Here is a 24,732-nt window from a genome sequence, read left to right as displayed (position 1 = left end):
CCGTGCCACTGCCGGTTGTTTCGCCTCCGTCTCCTGAGTGTATTGTGGTCTTTGATTTGCTGTTCTGTTGAGGGTTGCTCCGTTTAGGGTTTCTTCCCACAATCTTTTTTTCCCCTCTTTTCTTGTTTGGCTTTATAATGGCTGGACTTGGAACACCGTTTCTCTCTGCTACTTCAACCATTACTTCTGCAAAACTCAATTGGAAAAACTATCTATCTTGGTCTTCTTCCGTGGAGTTATGGTTTCTTGGTCAAAGATACCATGATCATCTTGAACAAGATGTTTCCACCGTTCCTGAAGAAGAGAAATCTCAATGGCAGAAGCTTGATTTTCAACTATGTGCTGTCCTATGGCAAGCTGTCCTAAGATTATACCATGTATGGGTGCACAAAGTTGCTCTCATCACAAAACATAACATAATTTTAATATATGATCAAACAAGTTGAGAGGATCACTTTTCTAACTGACCCCACAAATGTTGGTGACAAAATCATAAGGAAAATAAGAGATGAAAGAGTCTATAGTGTAAATAGAAACTTACTCTATTTTGAAATATAATCGGACATAAATGCTCCTTGGCTCCTCAACTATTGTGAGGTGTGACCAGATTCCGAAAGAGGTGACATTTGGAAGCACAAATTTGGAGAAATGGGTGCAGTGAGAAAGAGAGTGAGGGAGGGGAAGAGAAAATGAAAATGGGTGAGGGGGAGAGAGAGAGCATGACAATTTTATCCATTAACAAAAACTTTTGTTCTTGAAAATTAGGTTACCAAGATAAGGTTAGGATATAGTTCTTGTATCTTCTCTTCTATTTCCCACGTGCAATCAGTGGATATGAGATCTAACATATGGTATTTATACATTGGGAGCAAAAGATGAGTTCCTAGGAAAAATGTATAGTAAAAATTTCCACTAAAGTTATAGCAAAATAGAACTTTTAAAACTCCCAAAATATGCATATTATTCATCATAATGTTAGCAATAAGAACCTTCTCTTCAAATTGTTTCAATATGATACCTATAGTCACCTTAACACTGGTTTTCAAACATAATCTCTAGGAATTGAAGCAATTCATCCTCTCTTTTTTCTATTTGGTGATTCCATTTTTGTTTTCTCTACTTGTTGATTTATTGCCCCTTTTTGGTTTTGGGATGATGTCTCCTTGTTGCCCAATACTAGATTCTCAACATACTCCTTTTGTATTTGACATTGGGTTCTTCATTGTGTTTTTTCTCATCAACCCTTGCATTGCAAACTTTTTTGGATCCCTGCATCCTCTAGATGCTGCTACTAAAATGACATCAAACTCATCTTGGAACCCAACTCTGTTATGAGCTCTACCATTGTCTCCCAAACTATGCTTTTTTTGTCATTTTGATCTTTCCTATTGAGTATTTTCTTTTAGTGTTTGTAATGCATATTGCTTATCACTTGTCGGCGTGATACCTTGTCCCTAGCTCAAGAAGGTGCTTTTGTGGAAGTCGAGAGTTGTTTGTCACCTCTTCAAGCTCAAGGAATCCGAGGAGACTATTTTGGGATTGTCCAAATTGGAGGGTAGATTGGAGGTTTTGCATTTGTTTTCTCATTGATTGATACCCTTCTTTCTTGTCTTGTTGATTTTTGTGTTTTCGTAATAAGGACTTCACATATGAATGTACATTGTGACTATTTTTGTTGGGTATGTGTTTATGATGGATTGAGAGTCATAGCAATAAGAGTGATGTATGTAGTTGTCCAAAATAAAATTGTTAGATATATTGTGTTTTATGTTAATTAGGGAAACATAGTCCCTATGTTAATTATGTTATTTTTACATATTTATTTATATTTGGGCTTTAGCCCACATTCTCATTATTATAAACATATTATACCGTGTGTATTTTCTACACAAGGGAGATTAATCATATACCTAGTTTTACTATATTCAATATAAATAATGCATTTGATAAGTAAGATTGATAGAGGTTGGAAAGTTTATGAGAGAAGGAAGAAGATTAGAGCAAGTTAGGAGGAAAAGGGGGAGAGTTTGGTTAGAAGTATAACTATAATAATAGTTAGTCTGGGGAGAGTTGGGAATGAGCTTCTATAAATAGAGCTCTTGTAACTTTGTTTTTGGGGGGTTAGCATTCTTTGTGTAAAGTCAGGACTTTTGGCCTGAGGAGGTAGTCTCCCGTAGAACCATATACTTGTACATTGATTCTTTGGTTAATACATAAATACTATTCTTTCTGTCTTGTTTCTTGCGGTTGAGTGTTGTGAGGGAGTTTTCTAGGTTTCAATTTCCAGAAACCTAACAATTGGTCCGACCTACCGGATCCAATTTGGGGAAGAAGGGCATTATGGAGGGCATAATCGATGGAAGACTAAACGTAATAGAAGGTCAGCTGGAAGCGATGGAGATAGCTGTAGATGGAATGAAGGCCGAGACAACAGTGTTGCGTCAAGATTTGGCAACGATACGTCAAGACTTGCAAGAAGTCATGAGAATCTTGGGAGGAAGGAATCGCGACCAAGATGGACAATCAGACGGAAGTCAGCCATCCATCAACGCCAATAGGAGGGCGAGGCGAGAAGATGAGGGAGGAAGAGAAGTCGAACATTCAGAGGGGCCAAACAGTTGGAGGAAACAAGTGGAGCTACCAGTCTTCGAGGGACTCGATCCGTTGAACTGCATCAACTACGTCGAGAAGTTCTTCGAGTTGTAAGGGGTGGCGGAGAACGAAAAGGTACAACTGGCGTACATCAGTATGGAGGGAAGTGCGGGGTATTGATTCAGATTTTGGAGGGTGAAAGCCAAGGATCGTTCGTGGGAAGGATTGATGGATGCCTTGGTGATAAGGTTTGGGGGCCGAAACAGGGGTACCGTTTTCGAGCGATTGGCGGCATCCAAACAGATGGGGACGGTGGATGAGTTTGTTCAAGATTTCGAGGTGTTGGTGGGGCAAACGAAGGGATTGCCCGAGCAACAATTGTTGGGGAATTTCTTCGCGGGTCTGTAGGAACACATTCGTAACTAGGTTCGAATACAGGATCCACTGGAACTAATGGCCGCCATGTGAATCGCCAGGGACGTGGAAGAAGCTCGTCAGAGTACTAAGGCTGGGAATTGGAGTGGAAACAAGAACCCATCATTGTGGGGACGAAGTACAGGCGAGGGAGGAACCGTGGCGAGGGTGGAACCTAATCCGAGTAATGCGGGCAGACAAGGGGGATCCGAGAGTGTAGGGTCGATCAAAAGGGAAGGACCTTCAGGAAGTGTGACAGAGAAGACAGGGATGACGGTAGGAAGCGACAATAAGGGAAGAGGAATAAGGAACCTGCCATACCAGGAGTTCCTGAAACGTCGGGAGGAGGGTCGCTGTTTTTGCTGCGGGGACCTTTCAATCCCGGCCATCACTGCCCAGAACGAAGTTTGAGGGTGGTGATCTTAGGTGAGAATGAAGAGGAGGAGACTGAAGGGGTAGAGGCTGATATGGACCAGAAACATATGGAGCTTTCTTCCTTCTTTGCGGGAGGACTCACAACCACGAACAATGAAGCTTCAGGGGGAGATAAGGGGGAGGTTCGTGTTAATACTAATAGACCTGCTCAAGCCACAACTTCATATCTAAAAGATTTGTCGAGGAGTTGGGGTTGGAGGTAGAGGCTACCCGACCCTATCAGGTGAGCCTGAGAGATGGTCAGAAGAGGAAGGCCCAGAGACTCGCAAGGGTGTTTAATTGAAGCTGGGAGAGGCCAAAATTGAAGAGCAGTTCTACTTGTTTGAGTTAGGAGTTGACTTGATTTTAGGGGTGAATTGGCTGGCTAAGCTGGGGGAAGTGACTACAAATTGGGGAAAACTTACTATGGTTTTTAGGCAGGGAGGAAGGGAGGTGACTATCCAGGGGGATCCTACCCTGGCTAGGGAGGTGATCATGCTAGAAGCTTTGCTCAAAATAACAGAAATAGAGGTAGTGACCTTAGTATGGAACTTGGGACGAATGGAGAGAGTGGAGAAAAAGGAGTATGTCCCTGAGTTGATGGAGGAGCAGGAAGAAGAACCAGAGAACGTGCTGGAGCAGTATAAGGAGGTTTTCCAGGAGCCAAAATTGCCCCCAGACAGGGAGTTGGTACATAGAATACCTTTAAAGGATGGAGAGGACCTCATTAATATATGCCCCTATAGATATCCCCATGTGATGAAGGGGGAGATTGAAAAACAGGTGGAAGAAATGTTGAGGACAAGGATAATAAGGCCCAGCACAAGCCCTTATTCAAGTTCGGTTATATTGGTTAAAAAGAAGGATGGAAGCTGGAGATTCTGCATAGACTACATGGCACTAAATCGAGCCACCATCCCTGACAAGTTCCCTATCCCAGTTATAGAGGAGCTTCTTGATGAATTAAGGGGTGTGCATTATTTTCGAAGGTAGATCTGAAAGCTAGTTACCATCAAATCAAAATGGGGGCAGAGGACATCCAAAAAGCGGCTTTTAGGACACATCAAGGACACTACGAGTTCCTTGTGATGCCATTCGGCCTCTCACCAATGCTCCGGTCACATTTTAGAGCGCTATGAACAACTTGTTGAAGCCAAACCTAAGGCGATTTGTGCTAGTATTCTTCGATGATATATTGGTGTATAGCCGGTCTTGGAGGGAGCATATGCAGCAGATTGGGTGGGTGTTGAGCACATTAAAGCAGCATGGATGGGTGGCTAATAGGAAGAAATGCGAGTTTGGCAAGGTGCAGATCAGATACTTGGGGCATAGCATTTCTGAGAAAGGGGTGGAGATGGACACAGAGAAGGTGGAAGCAGTCACGGGATGGATAGAACCCAAAAATCTCAAAGCCTTTGGAGGATTTTTGGGTCTTATGGGATACTATAGGAGGTTTGTGAAGGACTATGGGAAGATAGCTTGCCCCTTGACTGATTTGTTGAAGAAAGGGAAATTTATATGGTCTGATTCGGCTAGAGCAGCTATGGAGAAAAGGAGGCAATTACTACAGCACCAGCCAGTACTGGCATTGCCAGATTTCACCTAGCAATTTCACGTTGACTGTGACACATCGGGAGGGGGAGTAGATGTTGTTCTCACCCAAAACAAAAGGCCCATTGCGTTCTTCAACAAGGCTTTATCCGAAGGGTCATTGAGCAAGTCGATTTATGAGAAAGAGCTCATGGCACTAGTGATGGCTATCCAGCATTGGCGGCCTTATCTCCTTGGGCAGAAGTTTGTGGTGCATATAGACCAGAGGAGTCTAAGATAATTGTTGGAGCAGAGGATTACCACTTAAAATCAGCAAAACTGGATAGCCAAGCTGTTAAGATATGATTTTGACATCATGTATAGAGTAGGGGTGGCAAACCGGGTGGCAGATGCCTTATCAAGGAAGGGGGTTGACACAGAGGAAGAGAAGGAGTTGAGGGTAGTGGCTAGGCCGTATTGGCAGGACTTCCAGGAGGTTTTGGGGGAAGTAGAGGAGGATGAACATCTGAAGAGAATTATGGAGGACATAAGGGCGAATCCTAAATCAAACTCAGCTTTCACAATGGAGAGAGGTAGACTCCACTATAAGGGAAGGTTGGTCCTATCAGCAAAATCAGCTTGGATTCCCAAAATCTTGGCTGAATTTCCACACCACTGCAACTGGGGGTCATTCTGGAGTATACAGAACTTACCGCAAGGTGGCACAATCGTTATACTGGGTAGGAATGAAGAAGGCGATCACAGATTATGTAGCCCATTGTCTAGTCTGTCAGCAACACAAATACTTGGCCTCTTCACCCTAAGGTTTGTTGCAACCACTACATATTAGTATGGACTTCATAGTGAGGCTTTCAAAATCGCAGGGCCATGATGCAGTGTTAGTCGTGATTGATCGCCTAAGCAAGTATGGGCATTTCATTCCCTTGAAACACCCATACACAGCACACACAGTGGCTGAAATTTTTGTGAAGGAAGTGGTGAGGTTGCATGGGGTGCCAATGATGATTGTAAGTGATAGAGACCCGTTGTTTCTGAGCTTGTTTTGGAATGAGTTGTTCAAGATACAAGGCACCCAACTCCAAATGAGTACAACATATCATCCGGAGTCGGATGGCCAAACAGAGGTATTAAATAGGATTCTGGAGGGATATCTAAGATGTTTCTACTCATAACCGCCAAAGAGTTGGTGTTCTATTATTCTTTGGGCTGAATATTGGTATAATACCAGTTATCAGGGAGCAGCTAAGTGTACACCCTTTGAAATAGTGTACAAGAGAGCTCCTCCAGCATTAACAAGGTTTATTCAGGAGAGACATAAGTGGAGGCGTTGGCTCAGGAGTTGCAAACTAGAGATGAGGCCCTTCAACAGCTCAAATTCCATTTGATGAGAGCTCAAGATCTAATGGCCAAGCAGGCTAACCGCAAGAGGAAACCAACAGAAATCAAAGTTGATGATTGGGTCTACTTGAAGATTAGACCCCATAGGCAGTCCTCCATGCTAGTAAGGTTACATCCTAAGCTATCGGCCAGGTATTTTGGACCTTTCAAGGTGGTGCAGCAGGTGGGGAAGGTGGTTTTCAGGTTGGCATTACCAGACATAGCAAGGATACACCCTATGTTTCATGTGTCTCAATTAAAGCTGGCAGTAGGAACAAGAGGGTGGAGAAGGCTTTACCAGAGGACTTACAGGCAGAAGGGCCATCATTTTGGCCACAACCAGTTATGGACAGAAGACAGAGGCAGCAGGGAGAGGATGTGATAGAGCAAGTTGTAATTGAATGGCATGAAGGTGGAGCTGCCTGGGAGGATCTGGTGATGATTCAGGATCAATTCCCTGAATTTAACCTTGGGGACAAGGTTAATTTTCAGGTGGGGGGTAATGATAGAGGCTGGAAAGTTTATGAGAGAAGGAAGAAGATTAGAGCAAGTTAGGAGGAAAAGGGGGAGAGTTTGGTTAGAAGTATAATTGTAATAACAATTAGTCTGGGGAATGAGCTGCTATAAATAGAGCTCCTATAATTCTGTTTTGGGGGGTTAGCATTCTTTGTGTAAAGTCAGGACTTTTGGCCTGAGGAGGGGGATTAGGCTCCCGTAGAACCATATACTTGTACATTGATTCTTTGGTTAATACAAAAATACTATTCTTTCTGTCTTGTTTTCTAGGTTTCAATTTCTAGAAACCTAACAAAAATTGTCACCCCATCATTAATAGTCACCCAATGACAATATTTTCAAGGTAAATTCTTATCTAAAGTCCCCATTACAAATAAACCAAAATCAATTAGACAAGGAAGTAGGGTACCAATCAATGGAAAAAAAATTGCTAATTCTAGAATCTATCCTTCACTTTGGACAAACCTAGAACAAGCTCTTTGGTTGGGGTCCCTTGGGCTTTTGAGACTTTAGAGGCACCTTTCAACTTCCATAAAAGCCCCTTCTCCAACTAGAGACAAGGCCAAACATTGGTGATTTGACCGAAGGCATTCCCTTATCTTTTTCATGTGACAATGCTCATATGAGCATTTAATTGACTAGTTAACAAATGCAAGTAAAGTCCAAAAAAAAATTATGGATAATGTATTAAGACCAATCAAACGTTTGCAATTGTAACAATATATATGTTGTATGAAAGACGTATTTTACCCAAAAAAGTATTAAACCTTGTTTTTTGTCCTATCATATAATAAATTAACATTGCCACTAATATTCTTGAAGTAACAATGTCCATTATGAAATAGTAGAGAAGATTAGGAGAAATCTCCCTTATGTGTTTTGCATACACATAGGGTAGTTTATTTATAATGTAAGATAAGGGTTAAACCCTAAATACATAATGGGCTGAGCTCAATTAACATAAACACACAACTTAACATCTAACACTCTCCCTCAAGCTGGAGCATATAAATCATATGTTCCAAGCTTGTTACAAAGATAGTCAATTCTAGGTTCTCGTAAGGACTTGGTGAATATGTCTGCCAACTGGTTGCTTGAGTTAACGAACTCAGTCTTGATATCTTCGGATATGATTTTTTCTCTAATAAAATGACAATCAACTTCAATGTGCTTGGTTCTCTCTTGGAAGACAGGGTTAGAGCTAATATGAAGAGCAGCTTGATTATCACATATAAGTGTCATGTGAGTGACATCTCCAAATTTCAATTCACTAAGTAATTGTTTAAGCCACACAAGCTCGCAAGTAGCAGATGCCATAGCTCTATATTCTGCTTCTGCGCTGGACCTTGCCACAACACTTTGCTTCTTACTTTTCCAAGATATCAGGTTGCCACCAATAGAGACACAATATCCAGAAGTAGACCTCCTATCAGAAGGGGAACCAGCCCAATCAGCATCTGAATAGCAAACGATTTTTGTATCGTTGTTAGGACCATATAGCAAACCTTTTCCAGGTGATCCTTTAATATACTTTAGTTTGCGAACAACTGCATCCCAATGGTCTTCACATGGGGAGTTTAGAAATTGACTCACCACACTAATTGCGAAGGAAATGTCAGGACGCGTAACAGTAAGATAGTTTAATTTACCAACTAATCTTCTGTACCGTTCAGGATCTGAGAAAGGCTCCCCCTGATTTGGTAGGAGTTTGATGTTAGGGTCCATAGGTGTCTCAACAAATTTATAATTCATTAACCCTGTTTCCTCCAAGATGTCTAACGCATACTTCCTCTGAGTTATGACAATACCAGCATTGGATTGTGCTACTTCAATACCCAAAAAGTACCGGAGTTTGCCAAGATCTTTGGTTTGAAAATGATGACAAAGGTGTTGTTTCATCTGAGAGATGCCAAGATAGTCGCTTCCTGTGAGAACAATATCATCGACATACACTATTAAGTAGATACATCCAGTACTTGAGTGGCGATAGAACACTGAATGATCCGCTTCACTGCGAGACATACCAAATTGTTGAACAACACAGCTGAATTTACCAAACCAGGCCCGAGGAGCCTTTTTTAGGCCATATAAGGATTTGCAAAGACGACATACCAATCCAGATGCCTCCCCTTGAGCAACAAAGCCAGGCGGTTGCTCCATATAAATTTCTTCATGCAAATCACCATTAAGGAAAGCATTTTTGACATCAAGTTGGTAAAGAGGCCATTGTCGAAGAGCGGCCATGGCAATGAATAGGCGAACAGAGGTCATTTTTGCCACTGGAGAAAAAGTATCACCATAATCCAAACCAAAAATCTGTGTGTAGCCTTTGGCAACCAGTCGAGCTTTCAGATGATCAATTGTGCCATCAGGGCCAACCTTGATAGCATACACCCACCTGCAACCAACAACAGACTTTCCAGATGGTAATTGGACAAGCTCCCAAGTTCCACTTTTCTGTAAAGCACTTAATTCATCCAGCATAGCTTGACGCCAGCCAGGATGAGTTAAGGCATCACCCACAGACTTGGGAATTGACACAGAAGAAATGGATGAGAGACAAGTCTAAAAAAATGGAGATAATCTGTGGTAACTAAGAACAGTATAATGGGGGGAAGGGTTACGGGTAGAGCGTATACCTTTACGGAGGGCAATAGGCAAGTCAAACACTTATAGCCCTTTTGTGACCGTGGAAATCCTAAGAAGACACATTTGTGAGACCTAGGAGATAACTTATCAAGACCAGGACTAAAATCATGAACAAAACATGTAGACCCAAAAACTCTAAGAGGTAATGGATGCAGAGGGTCTTGAGGAAATAAGATAGAATGAGGGATTTTGTTATCTAGGACGGAAGATGGCATGTGGTTGATAAGATAACATGCCGTGAGAACTACATCACCCCAAAAACGTGAGGGTACTTGACCATAAATTAGAAGTGTACGAGTTGTTTCAATAAGGTGTCTATTCTTGCGCTCAGCCACCCTATTTTGTTGAGGGGTATAAGCACATGAGGTTTGGTGAAGAATGCCATGAGAGGCCATAAAATGTTTAAATGGTTGAGAAAGGTATTCACGGCCATTATCACTGCGTAAAGTGCGAATAGAAACCCCAAACTGAGTTTTTATTTCATTGAAAAATGATTGGAAAATAGAAAACAACTCAGAACGATTCTTCATGAGAAACAACCAAGTACATCTAGAATAGTCATCAATAAAGGTAACAAAATACTGAAATCCTAAAGTGGACTTAACACGACTAGGTCCCCAAATATCAGAATGAACCAATGAAAAGGGGGATGATGCTCGTTGTGAAACACTACGAGGAAAGGAACTACAAGTATGTTTACCTAACTTACAAGACTCACACGAAAAACTTGATAATTTCGACAAACTCGGAACAAGTTGCTGCAGTTTGGCAAGACTGGGATGACCTAACTGAGCATGAAGAAGGGATGGTGACTCCATTATTACGCTAGCATGTAGAGAAGGGCGGAGATGATATAGGCCATGAGACTCACATCCTGTGCCAATCATGTGTTTTGAACTTTGGTCCTACAACCAAACAGAATCTTTGGTAAATGAAATAACACAATTAAGGGAACGAGTTAGACGACTTACGGACAATAAGTTAAAAGGAGACCCAGGGACATAAAGTACATTATCAATGGATATGGACGGAAAAATATGAACAGTACCAATACCATGAGATGAGACTCTAGACCCATCAGCCATTGTTACCGAGGGTAAATCATTCGGACATGACAAGGAAGAAAACAAGGACTTGTTACCAGTGATATGATCGATGGCGCCTGAGTCAAGGACCCAAGATCCGAGAGAGTGAGTCAGACCAACAAAAGGAGTACCTGTGCGTATAACAGAAGCAGATGTAGTGGAACTAGAGTGCTGACGGTCCTCATACCATCTAAGAAATTCTTGAAAGAGTGCAGGGTTGTTTATGGTATTTGATGAAGTAGGATAGTTTGCAGACGGTGATCGGGGAGGTGGATCAGAATTAAGCATTGCTATAGGTCGAGGAGGACGGCCATGAAGCGCATAACATCTATCAATTTTGTGGCCTAGCTTGCCACAGTGGTCACATTTTGGACGTCCTTTACCTGGCTGGCGAGACCGACTCCGATCATCACGTTGGGCAGCCATAGAGAGGGAGAAACCCTAAAAATCCAAAGTGCTCCGATTGATGCAACGACAACAGATCCAGAAAGAGGACGAGGAGGCGATCACAACGGTCCTGGTCGGCGGCGGATCTCGCCGGCAACGCGCCGGCACGCGCAGCGGGATGCGGCGGATCTGGTGACTGTTGCGGTGGCGCGTGGAGGCGCGTGGCTGGTTCGTTCGTCACAATCTTTGCACCATGGTGGTCGCCCGACCGAGAAGATTCGGATGGTATGTTTGTCGGTCGATTCTGGAACTCCGGCGGCAGCGACTGCGACGACGGCGGCGACAGCGACGACGATGGGTACCGGAGACTGTGGAACTGGCTGGAACAAAACCTAGCTCTGATACCATGTTAGAAGTGGACTTTAAGCCTAACTCAACCCCACAAAACCGGCTTGTAGGGTGAGGTTTACACCCACTTATATACATTGAATTAGCCTTATCTCTAGTCGATATGGGACTTCCAACACACCCCCTCACACCGAGGTATATACATCTCGAGTGTGGGAATAGACATTTTTAATAGGTGGTCCGGTAGTGGCCCCATAGCGGGTGAAACAATATGTCCAACAAACAATAAATTATTGGTAGGATAGGCTCTAACCATGGCTCTGATACCATATGAAATAGTAGAGAAGATTAGGAGAAATCTCCCTTATGTGTTTTGCATACACATAGGGTAGTTTATTTATAATGTAAGATAAGGGTTAAACCCTAAATACAGAATGGGCTAAGCCCAATTAACATAAACACACAACTTAACATCTAACATCCATATTAACATATATGATTAAAATCCAATCAAAATTATACTTGTTGTATGAGATGGATAAACTTTTTGTTACTATGCTGAAAACAAAACAATATTTTCTGAGTATTGTTGGAGATTTCACATTGACTAAAAATAAGGCAAATTTACAGTATGTAGGTGGATGAAAACCTCACTTTACAAGCCGATTTTTTAAGGTCGAGTTAAACTTAAAGTTCACTTCTAATGATAGTATTAGAGTCATCTAAAGTCTATTCTATTGAGATTTGTTGTTTGTGGGGTCTACCATGCCACCTACTATCAACCATCTATTAATATCTAACCTTACACTCAAGATGTATATGTCTCAACATGAGGGGTGTGTATTGGAGATTCCACATCGACTAGAGATAAGGTGAATTTAGAGTATACAAGTGGATGCAAACCTTACCTTACAAGTTAGTTTTGTAAGGTTAATTTAGACTTAAAATTCACTTCTTAAGAAATATTTTATTTGTAACAAGTTGAAAGCTTCTTAAGTTTTGATTCAACAGGAGTGTTAGAATATCTCAAAAAATCTCCATAGTATTTTAGTATGTGTTGGAATGCCTTCAATATATCTAAAAAATCATTATAGTTTATTGTGGAATATATTGCTCTTATTTAGGGAGTAATTTTAGGTGTTGTTTCCTAATTTTGTTCTTTCCCAATTTATTGCCATTTGAACTCAATCTCATTATTCGGATTTCTCACTCAACTTTTTAGTGATCTATGAAGTCTGTCTATTAACATTTTCCTTTATTGGTTCCTTTTTCATTACAGCTTCAGCAGCTTGTTTTTTGCTTGAATCATACATATTAATCTTGTTGTAATTTGAGATAATATCTTTAGAATCTTCCTAATTAGAGGAAATAGATATATAATCTTTATTTTACTTTACTTTCCTAGTTTCCTTATTTCCCTTTATTTTACTTTCCTAGTTTCTCTATTTCCATTTTTAGGAGAATTAGATTATTACAAATAGAAAGTATCAGAATGTATTTTTTATGATTGAGAATAATAAATCAGTCTTATTTTCCACATGGTATCAGAGCTTGTCTGATCCGCTATTGTTGTCTGCCGGCGACCCCCTAAAATATTACCAAATACAAAGTTTGTTTGAGTATGATCAGAATGGGATTCGAACCCATTCCCTTTCGGACCAGTAACTGAAACGGGTGCTTTTGATCTCTTGATGCCCAATCAATTTTGGCTCCTTTTGACATTCTTATTGGTTGCTAGTTGAATCAAAGAGACCGAAAGTCTCTTCTTCGAAGAATCCAAGAAAGGCCACTGCCTTCGCTGCTTACTTCGTTGTGCACCGCCGCTATCCGTCGCCGGCCACCGTCGCAGTTTCGACCGGTGACCTGCGGATCTGGATCGTCTCTTCGAGCGTGACCTAACCCTGGTGGTCGCTGTCTCATACTCCTCTGCATGCGTCGTCACGCGTCGCTGTCCCGGTGTCGGAATCACACCGCGCCACTTTCGGTTGCCTCGTCGGACCTCCTCCTCTCTGTTCTAACCCTTCATAGCAACCATTGATGTCATCTTCGTTGTCTCCACAACTTCCTCCTTCAGAAACGCAAACCTCGAACCTTAAGCTTTCTCTCGGGTTCGGTTTTTATTTCTCTTTGTTCCGCGAAACCCTAGGTCGTATTTTAGATCTATTTTCGTCTCTTCTTTCCGATCCTCTTAATTTGTCTTCAATTAGCGATTAAGGATGGTGTCAGACACTAGCAAGAAGAAGGCTGTTCAAAAGAAGGCTGTTCAAAAGAAGGCTGCTGCCTCTGCCGTCGCTGCCGTCGTCGTTGCTGTCACTGTCGTCTCTCGTTGCACGCTTCTGCATCGCTGGACCTCCCTCTCATTTCTATGTTCTGGTTTGGTGCGTGCGTTCTGGTTTATGCCTCCACCAAATGACCAGGACCTTTCCTCCCCTATCACCAATGGGTTCTCACTTCGTTTCTGTTTCTCAAGCAACAGTGCTTCGTTCCGCTGCTACCACAGTCGGTGTAGGGGCAGTCAGCCGTCGGCGCAGTCATTCGTCGTCACCGTAGTTAGTTGTTGCAACCTCTGCAGTTTGTCGCTGCTGCCACATTTTCTTTGATCAAGAGTTTCTGCTGTTTGCCGTGAGGGGAAATATTTTTCAGCCGCTGCCAAGAACTTTCTTCTTGGGCTAGAGTTTAGCCCGTACTTTTGTGATACAGTGTAAGTACCACCATTTGGGAGTAGTCCAGTAGAGAACTTAGGACCTCCAAAGAGTTTTCGATATTTGGTGTTTTTTTGGTTTCTACTACCATCACTAATGTGAAAGGCTCTCTTCACCGTCAATGCTTTGTTATAACAGCTCACTGAGAGTTGTTCTTTGAGACCGCCCGCTGAATTGACTCTTTCAAAGTTATGGGATTCAGATTTGTCCCTCATACGGATCGGTTCTCACCAGTTCTTCCACCTTCACGTTTTGTCATTGACGTGCATATGCTGTTCAGTTGTGAGGGGAAGAAAAGTTTCAGCTGCCGCAGGGTAGTTAGTCCCTGAAGGTTTGTTGTTGTTTCAGCCGCTGTAGGGTGGTTAAGTCCCTATAGGTTTGTTGCTGTTAGCCACTGTAGACAGTTCAGATCCTGGAGGTTTGTTGCTGTTCAGGGCAGTTAAGTCCCTAAAGGTTCGTTGTTGTTAGGGTAGTTGAGTCCCTTAAGGTTTGTTCAGGGTGGTTAAAGTCCCTACAGGTTTGTGGCTGTTAGCCTTTTAGTGCCGCTGCAGGGTAGTGTAATCCTTGCAGGTCTGTTGCTGTTTAGGGCAGTTAAGTCCCTGAAGGTTTGTTGCTGTTTAGGGTAGTTAAGTCCCTACAGGTTTGTGGTTGTTAGCCTTTGAAGGCCTCCCATATGTTACTCATGGAAATCTTGTTCTTGAAGTTTTGTTGTTGTTCGCCACTATTGATGGCAATCCAGTCCCTGCAGTTTGTTGTTGTTCGCCGCTGGAGGCCCTTCATCTATTCTTGTAGTTTGTTGTTGTTTGCTGCTGCAAGTTATCATCCATTTTTTATGGAAATCTCCCTCGTCCAATCCTATCCAAGTTGAAGTTTCATGGTGCTAGTTCGCCCTCGTCCATTGCTGTCCAATTTGGTTTATTGACGTTCTCTATAATTGAGTTTGACTATTCCAAGCTTGGTTCATACAATCTTGTATGATCCAGCTTGAGGGGGAGTGTTGTAATTTGAGATAATATCTTTAGAATCTTTGTTAGGAGGTTAAGAGTGTATGAAAGAAGAAAGAAACATTAATTAGCCTAACCGCCTTGGCAGTTACGAAAGGCGGGAAGGGGTTGTATAAATAAGCATTGTATTTTGTTTAGAAGGGGCTTTTGGAGAATTATAGTTTGACAGGAATTCTTTAGTCGTGTAAGGGGGAGGTTAAGCTCTCATCACTGGTATACTTTGTATTCTTGATTGTTGATAATACAAAGAGAGGTTATACAGCATTCTGTGAAGTCTATTGGAGTATGTTAGTGTGCGTTTCTATAGGTTTCTTTATCAGAAACCTATCAATTTGGTCTGACATGCCGGATCAAGAGGACGTGCAGAGTGTTGGAGGTGAAAGCCATGGAAGGGAGAATGGAGGCGCTGGAAATCACAATGGAGGGGATGAAGGTGGAGGCTGCCGCCGTGCGATGGGATATACAGCAGATGATGCAAATGATGGGGGCGAGAACGAACAATCGCGACGGAAACTCTAAAGCGAGTGACAGTTAGGTGAACGATAATGGGGGAAGACCTGATCATGTGGGGATACAACACAATTGGCGAAAACGGGTGGATCTACCATCCTTCGAAGGGGGGGAACCTCACAGATGGATTAATTGGGCAAAACGTTTCTTTGACATTCAGAAGGTGGCGGAGGAGGACAAGGTGGAGCTTGCATATATTAGTATGGAGGGCAGTGCGAGTTACTGGTTTAACGTTTGGAAGGAAAAAGCCAAGATTCGTTCTTGGACGGCCCTAAAAACGGCGTTAGTTAATCGATTTGGAGGGGGGTCCAGAGGAACTGTGTTTGAGCAGCTTGCGACAATGCGGCAAGAAGGATCAGTGGAGGAGTACGTCCGGAGCTTTGAAATACTAATAGGTCAGACTCGGGGGTTATCGGAGGAGCTGGTGATGGGGTTTTTTCTCGCCGGTCTGCGAGAAGACATAAAGGGGCAAGTCCGCATTCAAGATCCTCAAGAATTCATGGTTGCGATCAGGATCGCGCGGGATGTAGAAGATGCGATGATGAGGGCGAAAGGAGGTGGCTGGAATGGGATAAAAGTTAACCCATCGGGGTCGTGCATGATAGGGGCGGTAATACGTGGCAAAACCGAACGTCAGTCCACGAACCGGACAGGCGGAACAGAGGGTAATGGACCAGCTAGGAGAGATGGAGCGATGCCTGCGAGCAGCGCGAGAGGGAGTGTGACCGGAGGCGGTGACAATCTGGGAAGGACGGTGCGAAACTTACCATATCCTGAATTTCTTAAAAAGAGAGAAGAGGGTCGATGTTTCCGATGTGGAGGCCCATTTGCACCCGACCACCGCTGCTCGGAGAAGAGTTTGCGAGTATTGTTGTTGGCGGAGGATGAGGAGGACGATGTAGAAGAAGGGGTAGATCAAAATCCAAAGCCTATGGAGTTATCGGCTTGTTTCGCAGGAGGGTTAACCCAGCCAAAAACGATGAAATTGAGGGGAAAGATTGGCGACAGGGAGGTACTAGTCCTCATCGACAGCGGGGCCAGCCACAACTTTATTAGCTGGAGACTGGCGGAAGAGCTGAAGCTACCCATAAACGATATGCCCCCTTATCAGGTGAGTTTGGGGGATGGACAGAGGAAAGAGACTAGAGGGTGTTGTGAGCAAAGTAGAAATCGTTCTGGCAGAGGCAGCGGTTGAGGAGAGGCTCCATTTATTCGAATTGGGCGGAGTAGACATCATCTTGGGGGTTGAATGGCTAGCTAAATTGGAAAGAAATGACAATGGGGTATAACGTGGATGGTAAGAAGGTGATGATACAAGGAGACCCAACTTTGGCCCGACAGCTGGTGGAGCCTCAGTCTTTATTAAAGTTAACAGATGCTGAGTCATGGGTGATAGCTTGGGATCTGGGCTGAGTGGAGAAAGAGGTGGACGGTGAGGGGCCAGTTGATTTGACGGGGGAGCAGAATGCAGAGTTGGAAGCAGTGTTGCAGGCGCACTACCGAGTTTTGCAGGAGGTGCAGGGATTACCACCATCTCGGGATATGGAGCACCGAATTCCACTGAAGGAAGGGGAGGATCCAGTAAATGTATGTCCCTACAGGTACCCACACCTGTTGAAAGGAGAAATTGAAAGACAAGTGGCGGACATGCTGAAAGCCGGGATGATCAGACCAAGCACAAGCCCTTTCTCTAGTCCGGTTATCTTAGTAAAGAAAAAGGACAACAGTTGGCATTTCTGCGTGGATTACAGAGCTCTAAATAGAGCCACAATACCGGATAAATTTCCTATACCCGTAATCGAAGAGCTCTTGGATGAGTTGAGAGGAGCTACCTATTTTTCGAAGATCGATTTAAAAGCGGGCTATCATCAGATTAGAATGGGGAAAGAGAATGTACAGAAGACGGCTTTCCGCACACATCAGGGCCATTACGAGTTTTTAGTGATGCCCTTTGGTCTCACGAATGCGCCATCCACGTTCCAGAGCGCGATGAATGGTCTCCTGCAGCAGTACCTAAGGAAGTTTGTACTGGTTTTCTTTGATGACATTTTGGTATACAGTGCTAGCTGGGAGGAGCATCTTGGGCATGTGGATCTGGTGCTAGGCATATTAGAACGGGATGGCTGGGTCGCTAATAGAAAGAAGTGTGAATTCGGGAAAAAGCAGATAGGTTACTTGGGACATCAAATCTCAGAGAGAGGAGTCGAGATGGACACGAAGAACATCAAAGCTGTTTTAGAATGGGACGAACCAAAAACCCTGAAAGCATTGAGGGGTTTCCTTGGTCTAACAGGGTACTACAGGCGATTTGTGCAAGGATATGGGAAGCTTGCAAAGCCTTTAACGGAGTTCTTAAAGAATGGTAAATTTGTGTGGTCGGAACATGTTAGATATATTATATCTTTTATCTTTTAGTTAGTTTGTTATTATTTCTCATTTGTATTTTGGGCTTAGCCGATATTTTTTCTATTATAAATAGAGAACCCTATGTGTGTTAACACAAGGGAGATTAATCTAAATATAGTTTTTCACTATATTCAACAGATTGTCGATGGGGTCTCTAATCTTCAAATAGACCCAGTCATCCACCTTAATATCCGTCTCTTTCCTCCTTTTGTTTGCCTGCTGTGCCATTAAATCTTGGGCCCGATTTAAATGGAATTTCAATTGCTTCAATGCCTCGTCCCGTGTCATTAGATCTTGGGCTACAACTTCCACCGGTGTCTCTCCTAGAACAAACCTACTCAAAGATGGAGGAGCTCGACCATACACCGTTTCAAATGGTGTGCACCGCGCAGCCCCCTGATAACTGGTATTATACCAGTATTCTGCCCAAGGTAGCATTGCATTCCAACTTTTGGGTTGTTCCGAGCAAAAGCACCTCAAATATCCTTCCACAATTCTATTCACCACCTCCGTTTGCCCATCTGTCTACGGGTGGTATGCTGTGCTCATCTTGAGCTGGGTTCCCTGCATCTTAAACAGCTCCCTCCAAAATATGCTTAAGAATAGGGGATCTCTATCACTAATAACCGAAACCGGAATCCCATGCAACCTGACAACTTCTCTAATAAACACCTCGGCCACTGTTCTTGCTGAGTAGGGATGTTTGAGTGCCATGAAATGGGCGTATTTACTCAATCGATCTACCACCACCAATATGGCATCATAGCCCTGAGACTTGGGTAGCTTCACAATAAAGTCCATGCTGACCTCCTCCCACACTGCCTGGGGTATCGGTAAGGGTTGTAATAACCCTTGGGGCGAGGCAGCCATGTACTTGTGCTGCTGACACACCACATCCCGCCACAAAATCTGTGACTGCTTTCTTCATGCCTACCCAATATAAAGCTTGGGCGATCCTCCTATATGTGCGAAACACCCCAGAATGGCCTCATGTACTGGTCACATGGAACTCAGCCAATAACTTGGGGATCCAAGCTGATTTGGCGGATATTACGAGCCTCCCCTTGTAATGCAGTCTATCATTCTCCAATGTATAAGCTAGATGACAGTTTGGATCGTTTTTAATATCTCTTATTATTCTGCCCAACGTTTCATCCTCTTCGACCTCTCGCAACACTTCTTGGAAGTCTTGCCAATATGACCTGGATATCACCTGTAATGCTGCTTCCTCCATACCGCCTTCCTCTTTTCTGGACAGGGTGTCAGCAACTTTATTGGAACTCCTTGTCTTATATACAATTTCAAAGTCATAGCCCATTAGCTTGGCTATCCAATTTTTTTGACTGTAAGTTGTAATCCTCTGCTCCAGTAGGTATTTCAAACTACGTTGGTCAGTATGTACCACAAACCTCCTTCCCAGCAAATAGGGTCTCCAATGTTGGACTACCAGGACCACCGCCATTAGCTCCTTTTCATAGATAGATTTACTCAGGGAACCCTCCGATAGGGCTTTGCTGAAATAGGCAATAGGTTTCTTGTTCTGAGTCAGCACGACCCCCAACCCTCCTCCAAAAGCATCGCATTCCACATGGAACATCTGAGTAAAATCTGGCAAAGTCAAGACTGGCGCAGAAGTAACAGCAGTCTTCAGTGCTTCCATCGCGGTTCTAGCCTGTTCTGTTAGTAGTGGGTTTTAAGCCTAACTCAACCCCACAAAACCGGCTTGTAGGGTGAGATTTGCATCCACTTATAAACTAAGAATTGACCTTATCTCTAGTCGATGTGGGACTTCCAACACACCCCCTTCACGCTGAGGTATAGACATCTCGTGCGTGATAGTAGAAATTGGGTGGTCCGATAACGGCTCGATAGCGGGTAGAATAGAAGAATAGAATGCCCACTTAGAACTCGCTAGGATAGGCTCTAACCATGGCTCTGATATCATATTAGAAGGTGGTTGGAATACATTTAGATTAATAGAAGGTGGTTGGAATACATCTAAATATAGTGAAAAACTATATTTAGATTAATCTCCCTTGTGTTAACACACATAGGGTTCTCTATTTATAATAGAAGAAATATGGGCTAAGCCCAAAATACAAATGAGAAATAATAACAAACTAACTAAAAGATAAAAGATATAATATATCTAACACTCCCCCTCAAGCTGGAGCATACAGATTGTATGAACTAAGCTTGGAATAGATGAACTCAGTGTTGAACTAGATGATTTGTCTTCAAGAGTGTGAGGCAAACATAGATGGACTAACAACAGCTTGTGAAACTTCAACTTCAAAAGTGGATGAAGGAGAGTAGTGTTGGACAATGACAAACTGCAAGGACTGATTCCCAATCAATGATGGATGAGTGACGGGATCAACAGTAGTAGCTAAAAGCTAAGAGCTACAAAACTGCAGGGACTACACTAAATCATCATCAATGATGGATGGGTGACGGGATCAACAGTAGTAGCTGAAATCTACAAAACTGCAAGGACTACACCCATATATATGTGACTTGCAGTGTCTTGGAAACGTACTCCCCCTTAGTGTGAAGGGCGGAAATGTGGAATATCACAGTTGCTGGACCACTAAAACAGAAACAAAATACTAAGCTATAATGCTGAAATAAAGGCATCAAAGATCCAAAGACATGTTGGAGGTCCAAAATTCTTTGCTGGACAACTCCCAAGTGTGATACTTAGCAGTGTATCACAAGAAGATTGGGCTAAACTCTAACCCAAGAAGAACTGACGCAGTTGCGTCTGTCTGAGGTGGTAGCGACTGCAGCGGCGGTTGACTGCTATAAAACTGTAGGGACTAAATTGCCATCACTGACTGATGGGGCCTGTAGTGGCTGGAAGCGACAAAACTACAGGGACTGCCATCACTAACTGACGAGGTGATGGGGGCCTACAGTTGTTGGAAGCATACGGCGCCTGGACAACGACATACGGCGCGGACAGCGGCAGACGGCGCGGACAGCGGCATCAGTAGTTGAGACAAAGCACAGAATCGCAGAAGCGAGAGGAAGGTCCAACGATGTGGAACGTGCGACGAGATGAAGATGCTATGAAGACAGACGAAGATGGCAGCAATGGCTGTTATGGAGGGTCAGAACAGAGAGAGGAAACTTCGATGAGACAACCGGCAGCGTTGCGGTTTGATGCCGACGCTGGGAAGGCAGCGCGTGACAAACACGTGCCCGAGATCTGACGGAGAAGAAGCGGCGCGTGGAGGCGCGTGAAGAGGAGTCTGGTCTTGTCTCCGGCGGGGTTGGCCGTCGCTCGAGGAGACGCTTCAGATCTGCTGGTCACCGGTCGAAACTGTGACGGCGGCCGGCGACCGGCGACGGACTGGCCGGAAAGAAGCGCTGCGTGGCGGCGCGTGATTGAGAACTGGCTCTCGAAACCGGCGTGGTTGGCCGTCGCTCGAAGAGACGGTCCAAATCCGCAGGTCACCGGCTAAAACTGCGGTGGTGGTCGGCGATGGTGGTTGGCCGTGGAAAGTGGCGGCGACAGCGATAGCAGCGATGGCAGCGGAAAGCGGCGATGGTCGACGGCAGAAGAGACTGGCTGCACTAAGAAGAAGAGAAAATGGACTGCCGACTGAAACTGTAGGGGCTGCCGGCGGCCATGGTGGCGGCCGCCGGCAGACAGCAGAGACCACTAGAAGAAATATGGGCTAAGCCCAAAATACAAATGAGAAATAATAACAAACTAACTAAAAGATAAAAGATATAATATATCTAACACAATCTACCATGCCTACTCGATTGCATCCCAAACTCGCAGCTCGTTATTTTGGGCCGTTTCAGGTGATTCAGCAGGTGGGAAAAGTGGCATACAGATTGCGGTTTCCTGAATCCGCAAGGATACATTCAGTTTTTCATGCATCACAGCTGAAGAAGGCCGTGGGGGAAAAACAAGTAGAGAAGGATCTACCAGCTGAGTTGCAAGCAGATGGACCAACTTATTGGCCGATGAGAGTTCTGGGGAATAGACAAAGGCAGCAAGGAGACGATATAATACAACAAATTTTGGTCGAGTGGCAGGAAGGAGGCAGAGAAGGAGCAACCTGGGAAGATAGGGTGACTATCCAGGATCAATACCCTGAGTTCAACCTTGAGGACAAGGTTGTTGAAGGGGAGGAGGGTAATTTTAGGAGGTTAAGAGTGTATGAAAGAAGAAAGAAACATTAATTAGCCTAACTGCCAAGGCAGTTAGGAAAGGCGGGAAGGGGTTGTATAAATAAGCATTGTATTTTGTTTAGAAGGGGATTTTGGAGAACTATAGTTTGACAGGAATTCTTTAGTCCTGTAAGGGGGAGGTTAAGCTCTCATCACTGGTATACTTTGTATTCTTGATTGTTGATAATACAAAGAGAGGTTATACAACATTCTGTGAAGTCTATTGGAGTGTGTTAGTGTGTGTTTCTATAGGTTTCTTTATCAGAAACCTATCAATCTTCCTAATTAGAGGAAATAGATATATAATCTTTATTGTATTTTACTTTCCTAGTTTCCCTTTATTTTACTTTCCTAGTTTCTTTATTTTCATTTTTAGGAGAATTAGATTATTACAAATAGAAAGTATCAGAATGTATTTTTTATGATTGAGAATAATAAATCAGTCTTATTTTCCACAAATCTGCTAGGCTTTAATTAATGTATTATTCTCGTGGTATAAGGTTTGCTGGCTTAATTGTAGGTGGTGGCAGTTCAGGTTGGCAAGCACCAGAACAACTTGTTCAAGGACGTCAAACACGGGCAGTAGATATATTCAGTTTAGGTTGCGTCTTCTTTTTCTGCATTACTCGGGGAAGACATCCATTTGGAGAACGTATTGAACGGGATATCAATATTTTGAAAAATCACATGGACCTTTTCTTAGTGGAGTTCATTCCTGAAGCCAAAGATCTTATTAGTCGTTTACTAAATCCTTACCCTGATCTAAGGTAAATCATTCTCATTCAGTGTGTTTTCTGGAGAATGGAAATATATTTTCATGTACATTCATAATTTTGCATTCTTTTGACTCATCTATTGATATGTCGTATGAAACAGTGAAGTCTCAAAGTCCAAAACTGATATAACTTTATGAATAATAACACAAGATGAAAAGTGTACCCTATTTTAGCAATATCTAATGATAAATCTAAGTATGTGTTCCCAAAGATAAACTCTCTTAAAAGCTTTAGCTTTTAGATAGAGGTCCATGAATGTTGTTATATCCCTAGCATTAGGTGTGGTTACAGGCTAGCAATTTCATATAAGACTTTGTTTCCAGGCCAAAGGCGACTGAAGTGTTGTACCATCCTTTTTTCTGGAGTTCCGAGATGCGGCTTTCCTTTTTGCGTGACACCAGTGATAGGGTGGAAGTAGAAAATAGAGAGACTAGTTCTGATCTTTTGGTGACATTAGAAAGCATTGCCACAGATGCCTTGGGTGGAAAATGGGATGAAAGGATGGAACCAGCTTTCATTGCTAACATCGGTCATTATCGACGGTATAATTTCAACAGTGTTCGAGACTTGTTACGAGTTATGAGAAACAAACTAAATCATTACAGAGAATTGCCTCAAGAAATCCAGGTTCTTTCTTCGTTCATCATTTATCAAATAAATTTGTTCTTTCGTTTTTATTTTGTTGGATAAGCTTTACAACATGGTCGGGTGAGATTTCACTAACTTACCCGGTGGTGCACATTTCTGGCCCAAAATGAATTGTTTTAAGGTTTTCGATCGAAAAGATTGTGTCTCGATATTTTATATGATTTTCTCATGACTTATTTGTATCAAATCTCCCTGAGAATTCCCCTTGCAAGAACCCAAGTTGTTACTAAATTTATATTTTCAAATCGATTTTAAATTGCAATACCAAACAAACTACTCTTATTGATATAGAACAAAAATTGGTACGGCATGCCGCAAATATTTACCTGGAATGACATTTTTATATATTGAATTCTGAGGGATAGTTAGACTTGTTAGTGTAGTCGACCAAGACTTTTCCCTCATCCGAACAAAAATTTTCTTGATTGGTGTGGAGTTCAAACTTTGTACTGTAATTTGAGGTTCCTAGTGATCCAATTTTAATGTTTATAATCTTAATTCTTAAATAGCTAGCTTGTTTCGGACTTTATAAAATTTCTTGTGATGATTATGAGTTTGTTCGTAAGGAATGAAAACAAGATTAACAAAGATGGATCAAGGTGAATGAAAAAGACAATATTGAATTTGAATATTGATTCTGCACACGCCTCGACTGTCTTTGATATAGGGTCAAATATATAGCCCAAGCAAAAAAATAGCTATGTGTGGTTGTGTAAAGAAACTGCTTTAAGAAACCGTAAGACGTTTATTATAAGCTGTAAAAATGGCTAAACTACAACATGCATATATGGAGTCTATTATGAGAGTTCTCCACCTAGACTCTATGTATGCATCTAACTAGGTGATCGAACATCTGTGAGCCTTTTCCCTTTTGGAGTGAGTTGCTATCCTTGTCTCATCAAAAAGTTACATCCTTGCTAATGATCAATTTTGAGGGTTTTGGATCTAACCTTCACAGTCTGTAACCCTCAACTCCTTCAGCATATTCAACGAAGATACTCTTCACAACTTGAGTTTCCAATTTGTACCCTTTGGCATGAGCAAAAGCCAAAGAACTAAACACCCTCAGGTTAGAGTAATCAAATGACTTTTCACTCCAAACCTCCACTGGTGTTTTGTAATCGAGAGCAGATAGGGGCTCCTATTGATCAAATACACTATTGTG

At 42.8% G+C, this 24,732-nt stretch overlaps 1 protein-coding gene across 2 annotated transcripts in view; it reads left to right on the top strand.

The window, feature by feature from the left end:
* The window catches only part of LOC108343424 (serine/threonine-protein kinase/endoribonuclease IRE1a), a 54,879-nt gene that overhangs the window by 17,177 nt on the left and 12,970 nt on the right, over positions 1-24,732 (top strand). For both annotated transcript variants that reach the window (XM_017581701.2, XM_017581710.2), the window contains 2 exons: positions 22,664-22,910; positions 23,243-23,546. In XM_017581701.2, the coding sequence (XP_017437190.1) occupies positions 22,664-22,910; positions 23,243-23,546 (551 nt within the window). The remainder of the gene's footprint in view (positions 1-22,663; positions 22,911-23,242; positions 23,547-24,732) is intronic.

This window comes from Vigna angularis, chromosome 1 (genome assembly GCF_016808095.1).
Source record: "Vigna angularis cultivar LongXiaoDou No.4 chromosome 1, ASM1680809v1, whole genome shotgun sequence".
NCBI classification, from domain to species: Eukaryota; Viridiplantae; Streptophyta; class Magnoliopsida; order Fabales; family Fabaceae; genus Vigna; species Vigna angularis.
This window is presented reverse-complemented; position numbering and strand designations above follow the sequence as displayed.